General features: G+C 34.4%; 2 protein-coding genes and 1 long non-coding RNA gene across 4 annotated transcripts; 2 read left to right on the top strand and 1 right to left on the bottom strand.

Annotated features, from left to right (window-relative positions):
- The first annotated feature begins 2,757 nt into the window (after positions 1–2,757).
- Positions 2,758–4,688, top strand: LOC110818711 (plant/protein (DUF793)). The gene has a single exon (XM_022047669.2). It carries the CDS (start codon positions 2,999–3,001, stop codon positions 4,163–4,165), a length of 1,167 nt encoding a protein of 388 aa, XP_021903361.1. The 5' UTR covers positions 2,758–2,998; the 3' UTR covers positions 4,166–4,688.
- A 2,429-nt stretch (positions 4,689–7,117) lies between these two features.
- Positions 7,118–7,926, top strand: LOC148270441 (uncharacterized). Its single transcript, XR_015820164.1, has 2 exons — positions 7,118–7,290; positions 7,503–7,926. It is a non-coding gene; the product is annotated as an uncharacterized LOC148270441 (long non-coding RNA).
- A 365-nt stretch (positions 7,927–8,291) lies between these two features.
- LOC110818837 (uncharacterized) lies at positions 8,292–10,423 on the bottom strand. 2 transcript variants are annotated; one of them, XM_088221464.1, is made up of 3 exons: positions 10,111–10,423; positions 9,715–9,895; positions 8,292–9,631 (listed from the first exon to the last, which is right to left on the bottom strand). In XM_088221464.1, the coding sequence occupies exons 2-3, from the start codon at positions 9,860–9,862 to the stop codon at positions 8,394–8,396; spliced, it is 1,386 nt and encodes a 461-aa protein (XP_088077590.1). In that variant the 5' UTR covers positions 9,863–9,895; positions 10,111–10,423; the 3' UTR covers positions 8,292–8,393. The 2 variants fall into 2 exon arrangements, with proteins under 2 accessions (XP_088077590.1, XP_088077591.1); XM_088221465.1 differs by lacking the exon at positions 10,111–10,423 and having other exon boundaries at positions 9,715–9,910.
- Between the last annotated feature and the right edge of the window lie 1,931 nt (positions 10,424–12,354).

Raw genomic sequence — 12,354 nt, 5'->3', positions numbered from 1 at the left:
TTGGTCAACAACTTATTTTGTATTGTAATTTTTCAAAAGGTTAGTAGACAGCCTATGAGATTTAAATACATGTCCTTCCTTTTTTAGGGCTAGAATAGCCAATCTCTGTACTACTTTGGTATAAAATTAAATTACTATAGTTTATATTTCATTTATTATCAACATCACTTTTGTAATGTGCAAAGATACTTCATATTTTTGAATTGACTTTTAAAAATTTTAATTTATTGTTTTTGGTTAATGTCATTTAATTAGTTTGTAAACTATTTACAAACCAAATACTAGATTTCTATTTTTTTTTAGTGCCGAAGTCTTTTATAGTTATTTTTATTAAATATTGAATATTATTTAATTAGTTAACAATTATTTTATAATATTTTGAACTTCAAGTATAAGTTAAAACAATTCTGAACGCGTGCTAAATACCACATGATAAATTTAATCACATAAGTTTTCACTTTTTTAATATTTCTGACCCAAATTTAACAGTGTGGAAAACTTACAATGTGCATATATATTATTTTCAGAAAACTCCAAAATAAAATTTGAAAAAAGAAATAGAGGTTGAAAAATATCATTATTATTTCATGACTCATGTACAAGTGGCATTACATTTTGATTGTTTGAATATGAAGTGACAATTGCATATAAGCTTGTATTATATAATTTGCTAGACGTACACTGGTTTTATTCATGAATCTGTAATAATAATATATATTTTTTTTCTTCTTGACCAATTATAAACAGCAAGTCAAAGTCAAGCAAGTTCCAAATTAATTTCTATAAGATATTTGTTTGTACATCAATACACATTTTTAGAATGGCAAAAAAAAAGTCCCATAGCGGGTGAACAATTAAACAATTGAAATCCCAGTTCTCTCATGAGTGTAATATTTTATTATTATTATTATTATTTATATGTACTGAATTTTATGAATTTTTTAAAAGTATTTATGTGATTTATTTTTTAATAATTGAAAATATAAATTATAAATCACGATTAAATTAAATTAAATGCGTAATTCATGATTAAATTTTATATACTAAATAATTAAAATTTAAAAAAATAAAGTATATTTAACCAAACACACACCTGATTTATCAACAACATGTGTTTTCTTGTTTCAATAAATTCAGATTTCAAACTTACAGAAGACATGTCCAGCTTTGATCCAGATCAACTCTATTTGATATTTTAAACTAATCTAATTTCAACTATATACACACACACATTCTAGTAATAGATCTTAAAGAAACATTGCTTGCAGCTTTGAGTTCTTTTGGTCTCGCAACAGCAAATAAAAATTAAACCCAGAAAATTTTCTGTCTGCTGCTCAAAAGTCTTCTATTTTATTTATTTATTTATTTTGTAAGATAATGTGTATCAAATCATTATATATCTAATATTGTATATGTGTGTGTGTGTATCTATAACATTTATTTGTTTGTTGATAATTGGCATCTTTTTCCATGAAGATCAGAGCGCAATACTCAGTGTTGCAAAACTACACGTGTAATGTTTTTTATATCTGAGATTCTCTCATGTGTTTTTATTTTTTTTAGAGGTATGCTTGATTACTTAAAAATAGTGAAGGTAAATTAATTTTAAATTAGTTAGAATTTGAAAAAAAAAAAAAACCCCCAATTATTTTTTACAATTAATTCTAAATTTAAATTCAATTGAAAAACAAAATATTTTTATCCATCAAATAATGTTTAAATTTTTAAATGAATAAAAAAAAAAATCCATAATACATGTGTTAGCTGGATATAAATATTTATGTAGCGATCCATAATATTATAATATAATGATATTAATTTTTATCTTAATCCAATCAAAACAAATTATTTACTTTAGGATTATAAACTTCTTACATAAATGACACTTTTTCTTTTAAAAAATAAATTAATATTACTTTCCTAGATCACCCTTCTCTTCTTCGAGTAAGGACGCCAATTATATTCTTCGTAATATTTCTATCATAAATTATTATTATTATTATATATTTCTTCCATCACATTTGTTTATGATGAACTCAATTCCTTTTTCTGGGTCCGACCCTTACTTTTTACGACCAAAACAATTAATTTTAATTTTTTATTTTCTAATTTACATCACTTTCGTTTAGGGGTAATATCGTCAATTCGTCCGACGACCCATCAAACCGTCATGCTCTCTCTCTCTCTCTCACTTCTAGAACAAGAATCAGACCAAGTCCACCTCCACATTACGCGCCAACGATGACCCAGCTGTACCTTCCACGTGTACATCCACCCGATGACCGCGTCTCACCCAGTCAGAGTTTTCCACGTGTACAAACATGACCCCACGTTCCTGAAATTAGTTCATCACCCGATGACAAAAGTCTTGGAAGCATTAGCAGAAGCGCAGCTCCCAGGTGAAAAAACCCCCGCTGTTAACATGTGGAAAACGACAGAATATTCTAATCCAACGGCTGAGATTTTATCGGGGCCGTACTCCGTTTCGGTGTCCGCTGCGTGTGCGGTGCGTGTTAAAGGCTTTACTTTTACTCTGACCTTGTATTAAATTTAGGAAATGTTTTTTTTTACCATTTAATGATTTTTATTTATTTTCACTAATGAGAAAAATAAAAAAATTATGAAAAAGATTACTGTGATTATTATATAATCGGGCTATTATTATTAATTATTTATTTTATTATTCTAATTATGGTAAATTAATTTTCAGCTCGTGAGTTTAGACCTTTCCCTTTCCAACCACCATAAAACGCGGTCCAAAACTCCCCAATAAAATCCCTTGTCTTCCATTAGGGTTTCTCATCTCCTCATCTCTTCTCTTTCGTCTTCCTCTGGACGAATCAAATGTAATGCACACTCCTGATCTTTAAAAGGCTTTGGAATTGACGTTGCAGGATCCGTAATTTTTTTTTTCGGTTTCATTTCTCGTGAGTGTGATTAAAGGTTTTTGTTTTAAGAGGGGGGCCATTGTCGATTTTGGGATAAATTCTATGTGAGAATGCCAGCTACGGACTATCAGGGATCTTCTAGTCGTTCGGTACTGATTTTGCGGCGCGATCAGGTCCATTCGATGGAGGGGGCGAACGAGGTTAGGAGTCACGAGGTGGAGCTGGAAGCTTTTCAGAAGCAGGTGACTGATCGGTTTGTAGTTTTGTCGTCGGCGACTTCAGAGGAGTTGCTCTCGCTGGCGTGGGTGCGAAAGCTCCTAGATGCGTTTCTTTGCTGCCAGGAGGAGTTCCGGGTCGTTCTCTTCAATAACAGGTCTCTCATTCACAGACCTCCATTGGACCGCCTTGTCGCCGACTTTTTTGAGCGCAGCGTCAAGGCCCTTGACGTCTGCAATGCGATCCGTGACGGGATTGAGCAGATCAGGCAGTGGCAAAAGCTCCTTGATATCGTGATTTGTGCCTTGGATAGCAAGCAGAGGGCTCTCGGGGAAGGCCAGTTTCGTCGGGCAAAGAAGGCTCTAATAGATTTGGCAATCGGCATGCTCGATGAAAAGGATTCCGGCGGGACACTGGCTCACAGGAACCGGTCCTTCGGCCGCAACAACAACAGCTCCTCGTCCAAGGACCATCATCATCGTTCCATCGCTCACTTCCGATCTCTGTCTTGGAGCGTCTCGAGGTCTTGGTCTGCCGCCCGGCAGCTGCAGGCCATCGGAACCAACCTGACCGTTCCGCGCGGGAACGAAATTGTGGCTACTAATGGGCTTGTGGTGCCCATCTATACCATAGGTTCGGTTCTATTGTTCGTAATGTGGGCTCTCGTGGCTGCTATCCCCTGCCAGGACCGTGGTCTGCAGGTCCATTTCTATATTCCGAGGCATTTCACCTGGGCGGCGCCAATTATGTCGCTCCATGAGAGGATTCTGGAGGAATCGAAGAAGAGGGATAGAAAGAATTCCTGTGGGTTGTTGAAGGAGATTTATCAGATTGAGAAATATTCAAGGCTTCTTAGTGAATTGGCTGATTCGGTACAGTTCCCATTGGCTGAGGACAAGGAAGGAGAGGTGAGGCAGAGAGTACAAGAGTTGGCGCAGGTTTGTGAAACAATAAAAGAGGGTTTGGACCCCTTGGAACGACAAGTTAGAGATGTGTTTCATAGGATTGTCCGCAGCCGAACTGAGGGGCTTGACTCGTTAGGAAGGGCTCACAATGAGTAATTTTCTTTTGGCTGATTATTCTGGTTTATGGCAGAATATGGAAACTTTTGCAAACTGGCTTCTTGAAATGCAACGGAGATTCAGACAAGCAGGAATAGAGAAGAAAAAATGGAGTCATATTCTGAAAATAAAGATGGTAAGAAGGGAAATTTTTCAATGTATTTATCACCATATATCGTGTAAAGAAAATTAGGATATGAAATCGGACTTTCGTGGTCCTGGTGCTGATGCCTAGCTTGTATTGCTGTCGTATAATCAGGCTCTGAGTCAAGTGCATCATGTTGGTGTAGCTGATTTCATGGTTTTGTTTCTTTTTCATTTGGTACATAACGTTTGTGTTCTAAAGAGGAAATTGTTATAACTTCTTGTTACTAAATGCTGTATCTCATTGCCAATCATTCAGCAAAGCAAAGGGTTGTTGCTGTTTATGATTAGCCCCTTCAGATTTCTGAACCTGCAGAGTTATCTTTGTCATCAGAGCATGAATTTTACCATTTTGTTTATGATATTGGATCTTCTCCTATATGCTGTGGATAGATGTAACTGGGAACCTTTGTCTTCACCATTATCAATTAATCTGATTGACCTGATTCATCAGTTATTAATGCTGCTTATGTCTAATGTAAGTTGCATGAATTTTTAGAACTAGGGAAGCCTTCATCCTGCAAACAACTCAAGAAGGCATTACATGGATTGAGATATTGGTGCTAGTGTTTGAATGGTGAAATATGGCCAAGGTTATCATATTATATCAAGTGAACTAATTTTTACATTGAATGGCATTAGTTAGCAAACAAGCTCCAGTAGTAAGTGTTTGAGTTTGAGCTTCGACTATAAAAGGGCTGGGCCAGAAAATTTTGTAAAGTTTAGGAATCTCATAACTGTCAGGTTGCTTCCTTTTAATTTGAGTCGCCTTGCTTGTTACCTTGTTCAAGTACTACATAAACTTGAATGTTGCCACGTTTTCTTAAAGCCATCAGTTTATGGCATCTGTTAATTTTTCTTTTCTGAACAGTCCCATATTAAGTTCTTTGAAAGTCTTCCAGGTATCTGGAAGCTGTTGTGTTATGATCTGAGTAATATCTAGGCGATAGCAGAAAGTCCGTGAGCTACACAGGGAAAACTTGCAATTTGACTTGAAAGCAACGTGTGCTTCAATTTCTTTGAATTTACAAGTGATTCCAATGATTTATGTCTATTTGCCTGCCTACATTTGGATAGCTCCTTTCCTGCCTACTTCCAAAGTGACATGCAGTTTCACCAGGTTGGGTGGAAGGTTAAATGGCAAGTATTTGTATTGCACAATCAAAGATCAGAATAGCTGTATTTCAATACATACTTTGATTTTTTTTCTGGCATGGAATTTCGTTATGTGGGATTAACTAAGTGGTATATTGAAATAGTGAGCTTGCTTTTTTGATTGCTGGGAAAGAGCTAGACTAGAGAAGACAATAATAAAGTTGGATAGAGATGCATGCTCTATGCATTAAAAGTTGGTTATTTGCTTTTCTTTTTTCCTTTTCTAATATCTGCATTGTTTTTGTAGTTAGAGGCTTGAGTATGTGTGGTATATAAAGGTTTATGTTGGCTAAAGCTTTCCTTAAGTTGCCTTCTGTTGAAGAGGCCCGGCTGTGATCACTCTTTGCATCATATTTTCCCTTAGAAAACACGCCTTCTCTCCTGGGTTATAATTATATTCACCTATCTTCTATCCAGGTTAAAATTTTTTCACTCTTCTCTTTTTTGCTAGCAAAATTCCAAGTCACTTTTTGCAGGTGTAGTGATCATGGACACCTAGAAAAGGGATGACATACAAGTGCTAAAGTTAGAAGAACTACTATTCAGGTTATGCCGCTGCAAGGTTGCAGCTTCAAGAGGTAACAAGTGCCGTATAATATATTTCTAGATATCCAAGGGCAAAAAGGGAAAAAGGAAAATTGATTGTGACTTGGGCCAAAATCAAATCACTGTGGCTTTTAGTGTTTGCTATTGGATTTTCTTTTATTTATCTCAAAAAAAAAATGGATTTTCTTTTATAATAAGGTCTAACTGCATGATTGATGTAATGTACATTTAATCCGTATCTTATGTCATCACTGAATTACTAGATTAGTCTTTATAGGTAGAGTTAAACCATAATATTCATATTTGAATCATATCTGCTCCTACCTTAAATTCCTTGGATGAATTTTCAACCCCCAGTTAAAGAAGTGAAAATTGGAAATTTATGAATTTGAGGTGAGTCAAAGTGGTTGAAATATAGAAATTATGATGTAGTTCTACTTGCAAGTTACTGCTGTAATTGAAGTAAATGCATAAGATAAGGATTAAATAGGGAACTGATCCAAGTGAGACCTAACAGTATAAAATAGGATAGACTTACAGATTTAGAACTGTTGAACTCACTGGGCGAGCAGGATACAATTATCTGTTAGAAAGCTAGTGCACCATGCTGTCATGGTAGCGAAGGGGGATCAATCATTGTGGTCCGGAGGAGTGACACTGTAGAGATGCACAGAAGCTCTTAAATCCAAGATCCAAGTATTAGCTGAATTATTTTCATAACGATCTTGTCTTCTTATCAGATGTGTTCCAAACTTGGGTGTTGGCAAAGTATTTTCGTAGCTAAATCTCTATGAGGATATCTTATTCTCCATCATTTTAACTATACCAGTCTCTTGTTTAATAATATTCCCTCTGTTAAAAAGGAAGAGAGGAATATATCTGCAGCTTGATTTGTTTTGGCTTAATTGAGTTCCTGTTTTGTTAAATAAACATTTACTATTTATATACAGGTCATGCACAAGATACTATGGAGGATAATTTTTCTGCAATATATAAACCATCATTTTGTCACACTCTTTGACTACATAGTAGGCGATTTTGCAGTTTGCAGGTTGATTTAAGCAGGCGGTTCAGCTGGACGTTTTGCCCATTTTTAATCAGGTGGGTCAAAACATTAATTCGTTCAATTATTGAAGCTGAAAATGGCTCCATGTATTTGATTATATTCTTGAATTGGTCTTTTATCTTATTTTTCTGTTACCTCTCTTTATCTGGTAATTATAAGGTACCAAACGGATCATCTATCGCATTCAGATTGGCTTCTATGGAGCAGCAGCATGGTTGGTGGACTATAACATCTCTTTTAAAAAAGTAGAATTGATATATTCTGGATACCCACCAGAGGAGCTGGAGAAACACTTGGCTATAATAATGCCATCTAGGCCTTGATAATAATTGCTAAAAGCTATTGTTTTTTGTTTTTGGGATACGAATGGATAATGCTTATTTGCATTCAGTTCCAGCTTTTAAATATCGCTGTATGGGTTTGCAGGAACCCAGATTACGTTTACTACTTTCCATCAACTTCCCAGCTTTCTGACCAGAGATCATCGCTTTCAGATTTCTCTATTGCCGAATTTAATGTAATCGTTTAAAGCAGGACCCACTGGCTATGGTGGTGGTGGCCTCCATTAAAAACTGTCACACAATTAAAATTTACCATATCAGGTCTTCTGCCTCCCTGCCCCAGTTGGTTGCCAGTATTTTTTTACTACCCTACGGGAAAAAATTGACTCTGCAACAAGAACACAAGAACATATCAGTATTTTTTTCGACCACAAGTTGTAATGAACAAGAAGGTATGTGAGTCAGAATGTATGTTCCCTATGTGTCCTCGTTATGAGGTAGATAATGTTGATAATAATATTACTTAATTATTGGAACGTATAAATTAATATAAAGAAGATCCTATGGTATGGAAACAAAGTTTTAGGGGTTTTCTGGGTTTAAATTGGATTCATCTTTTTAGTTGTAGAGCATATTAAATCAGATTCTTGTCTTTAACTCTGAGTAAAATCTTCCTCTGCCCTTTTTAACATCATGCTGTTTCTTTTTTTCTTTTGATTTTTAACTCTAGTTTCCAGCAATTTCTTGTCACGTAATTTCTGCAAAGCAAAAGATTCTCGATCCAAGCAATGAACTTGTTAAAACAAAAAAAATGTTAAAATTCTATTTCCAGTTATATCAAGTCAGGGATGAGGGTCAATGTAGAAATTTTATTCTTTTAACATGCGAAGGTTGTCTTGCACCATCTTCGCTTCAATAATATGAAAATGTTCCTTTGATACAGTTCTCCAACTAGTTATATCCCATCTGATACACAGATACGGTAATCACCAAATGCAATTTGCACAGAGCAGAAGATTTATATGGTGTGTTGTTTTTATCTTTTCTTGGATCTGATTAAGTGAATCAGAATCACTATAAGTGACACAAGCAATGCTGATCCCGCGACAAGTAAAGGATCACAAAGTCTAGGCCTCTTGGATTTTCTGGTTGGAGCTTTGTTCCCATCTGGATTTGTCTGTTTATCTTCTTCTCCTTTAAATTTAATGGTTAAATCTGGGATTTCTTGAGCCTCCTCCTCTGTTTCACCAACTTGCTGTGTAATTTCTTCTTTCTCGGATTCTTGATCATGTTCTCGAGCATCTGTTTTGTCTTTCTCCTTTTCCAATTCTTCTGAGATTTTGTCTTCGACTTCGTTTGCTGTTGGTTCTGGGCATTGTGTCTGTTTGTTTGCCTGTTCTGCTTCATCATTTGTAAATGTCTCCTCTGCTTCTGCAACTTCCTCTGTTTCGGATTTCTTGTTTGCTGCAGGAGGTTCCTCTCTCTCTGTTTCTTCGAACGATAATGGCGTTGGCTCTGGCATTTCAATTGCCTCAGTTGTTATTATCGGATCAGGAACCTCCACTAATTCGACCGTCGAATTTTCAAGTTCCGTAGAAAGATTAAGTTCCGGTTCACTTTCGTCTTTGTCAGTGGCGAAATCTTTATTTTCCCCAATTTGCTGTATCTCTGTTCCCTCTTCAACTTCTTGCTCTGTTTCTTCCTCAATCTTTTTCTCTTCAAATTTTTCTGCTACCAGTTCTTCCTCCTCTGTTTCAGGAAACTCTACAGACGGCTCTTCAATTTTCTCCATGGGATCGTTTTCTTCTGTGCTTTCATTCACTCTCTCACAAATTTCTTCTCTCGATGTCTCTTCTTTTTTCAGGTCGTTGGCACTTTCTTCTGAAGTCAGGCTTGTTTCCTCCATGTTTTCGAGTTTGGGATCCACAGAGATCCTCTGTATTTCTCCTGTTTTACTCTCTATTTCGACTTCTCCTGTATCCTGCAACTCTTCTTCATTGCTTTCTTCCTCAATCTTCAACCCGGAAATTCCCTTCACCTTCTTGGGCATGGTGATGTTCATAGTTGATTCTTCTTCATTAAACTTGGCCTTGATTCTGTCCAAATTCACCATGCAGGGAATCCGAAAAACCTTCCTAAATGCCCTCAACTCCACCTCCTTCTTCCTCATAATCCAATTTATTAGTACCATCTCCTGAACCGGTTTCTTCCCGCTGATTACAATCTGATTCCCATCTCTGTTTATCTCTATCTCGATGTTCTCCTTTCTGAAACCTGCATTTTAGGAAAACACAAACAACTCAACACAACTCAAATAAAATGCTGAGAAAAGGTGAAAACAAATGAAATTGAACGACCTCTGAGATGTATAATGAGGATGAACATGGACTCTGTTTCTTTAGACCAAAATAAAACACCAGACGGGTTTTTTGCAATCCGAAAATCGGTACTAGAAGTTAAATCATCTCTCGTACGGGTGATCTTGAGTCCCAATTCCAGCTCCATATCTTATTTCTTGTTCTTTCTCGTTCTTCTTCCCTTTTTTTCAAAAATCAAAAGTGATAAATTTAATTGAGTGAGAAACTGGTGAAACATTATATTAAGCTTAAGTGTAAAGCATATATTCATTGCTTCCTTGTATGGTTAAAACCAGTTAAAAGTTTCCTCCTTTCTATTCTTTGGATGTGGCGGGAAGTAAGAGCACTTTGAAAAAATGTGAAATTGCACCTGGGATATACAGCAAGATTTTATACCTTCAAACTTCTTCCTTGGTTGCATTATGCTAGAAATAAATTGCAGGTGCCGGAAGAGGGTATTGAAGTAATGGAAGATGGGAGTTGATGCTGGAAACTGGACTTTATGGGGAAGAAGGAGGTGGAGTTGAGGGCATTTAGAGAGATTGATTCAAGATTAATTACATGGTTTTTTATTTGAACAAAATCAAGGCCAAGTTTAATGAAGAAGAATTAAGATTGAAAATCCACCATTGTCTGAGAAAATGAAATGGATGTCGCAAGATGAAGAAGAAGAAGACGAAGAAGAAGAGTTAATGGCCGCCGAAGGTGATCTTAGCTTGGCGGCCAGGCAAACTTGTTCATGCTTAATTATCTTATAATCTAATCAAGTGGGGAGCACTAATGCACCTTTTGGAAAAAAAAAAAAAAAAAATCAACGTGAAAATTCCAAGAACCCCATTCTTTTCCAATCCAAAGATATAACAATATTTTTTTTGAGTCATTCTATTAGTTTACCAATAATTTTGGATCAGGATTTCTATTTTTAACTCATATTTTACTGTAGTTAATTTATATATATATATATCAATTATAACACAATAGAAATAATTTTTAATATATGAGGATAAGATCACAATTCAATTCAATTCCAATTCAGGATCTCTTACAAAAAAGACTATATATATATATATATATAACAATCATTTAATCATAATTAAATATTAAAACAATAAAGAGTTGATGTGTACAAATAGGACCTCTTCTCTGAATAGAGTCTCCATGCTAAAAAGAAACCTGCTTGGTTTATCACTTTTAGGAATGACATCAGTGATTTTCAGCACCTTAAATTCCTTCTCAGTAATTTTCTTTTAAAAGAAAAAGAATAAAAAAGAGAAGGGTATGTCGTACCTGCATTGGCCTTATTTGTTTTCAGGTTCATGTGATTCTAAAAACAGAAAATCCATGTAATTCAGACTCTTTTACATCTTTTCTCTTTTTCTTTTGTTATGATAAGAAAGGGAAAAGATATTCTTGTTTTGATACCCTGCAAACCCTTTTCTTTTGGCTGATGAGACTTGATTTGACCGAACCTTATGCTTCAAAATAACTTGGATCATCAGTTCATAGTTGTACTATTTACTTGAAGCAATAATGTCATTGTAAGTTCCACCCCATATATACATATATGCTCAAAGAATATGTCCCTTATGTTCGGAATATTTAAAGAATTGATTAAGCAATCCTTTAAAAATACCACCTGATGAATGAAAGACCACCTTGCCCACAGTACTAAGAAAAGCATATGAAACTAATTGCAACTACGGTATGCTAAAGAACTACTTTCAATACTTCATCTGTCTTCGCATGTATATACACACACACACACACACACTAATAATAAAATATTAATAGTATATATCGTTCTATATAAAATATAAATCAATATTAACCCACCTGCATTTTGCAAGAGTCGATGTTGTAATATATAAATGTCCAAGATTTCGTAAAGATTCTTTTTTCTTGATTAATTTAGTTTATATTTATAAAAAAGAAGCACATAAATGTTCAAAACTTGTATAATTTTCTTCTTCCACAAAGTTGAAACTTGTTTGTTTTTTGAATTATATATATATATGTAAATATATAGGATTTTTCTGTAATACTGGCAACTACTATTTGGAGCTAATAATTATAGTTTATTACTATTTGATTATATTATTATTACCGTTGTGATTATCATTTGTTGTTATTACCATGGTCATCAATTTTTAACAACTAATCAGTATGACATCAATGATAACCAAATTGATCCCATAATACAAACAAATATAGTTTTTTTTTTTGGTACCTCTAACTAGAGTAAGTCTTTAAAATTTGATACTTTTTTATAATTTGATCATTGATATTTTTTTTTTAATTATAATATGGTTTCCAACATATTTTATGTCTATTTTAAAAGTCTAATTCTTTTCCATGTTCTAAAGAAAAATTAAGGATATATTTGAAGGTTTTAAAAAACATTAACATATTAAATTTTCGTTTTTTGTTATCTTTTATGTGATAAATAATAGTGTATGAATATGAATTTTTATAAGTTATTGTTGGGAAAGACTTGTTACATAAATATAGAATAAATAATTTTTTTTATAATAAATGAATTTACATTAAATTAAGTGCTCTATTTGTTATTTTTATGATTTTTACCAATCTTCAGTTTTCCGTATATGTGATTAGTATGATATTTTTACTATACTAGTCAGA

The sequence above is a fragment of the Carica papaya genome, chromosome 1 (assembly GCF_054855325.1).
Source record: "Carica papaya isolate Zhongbai chromosome 1, ASM5485532v1, whole genome shotgun sequence".
Lineage (NCBI taxonomy): Eukaryota > Viridiplantae > Streptophyta > Magnoliopsida > Brassicales > Caricaceae > Carica > Carica papaya.
The sequence above is the reverse complement of the archived record's forward strand: the minus strand, read 5'-3'. Positions and strand labels throughout refer to the sequence as shown.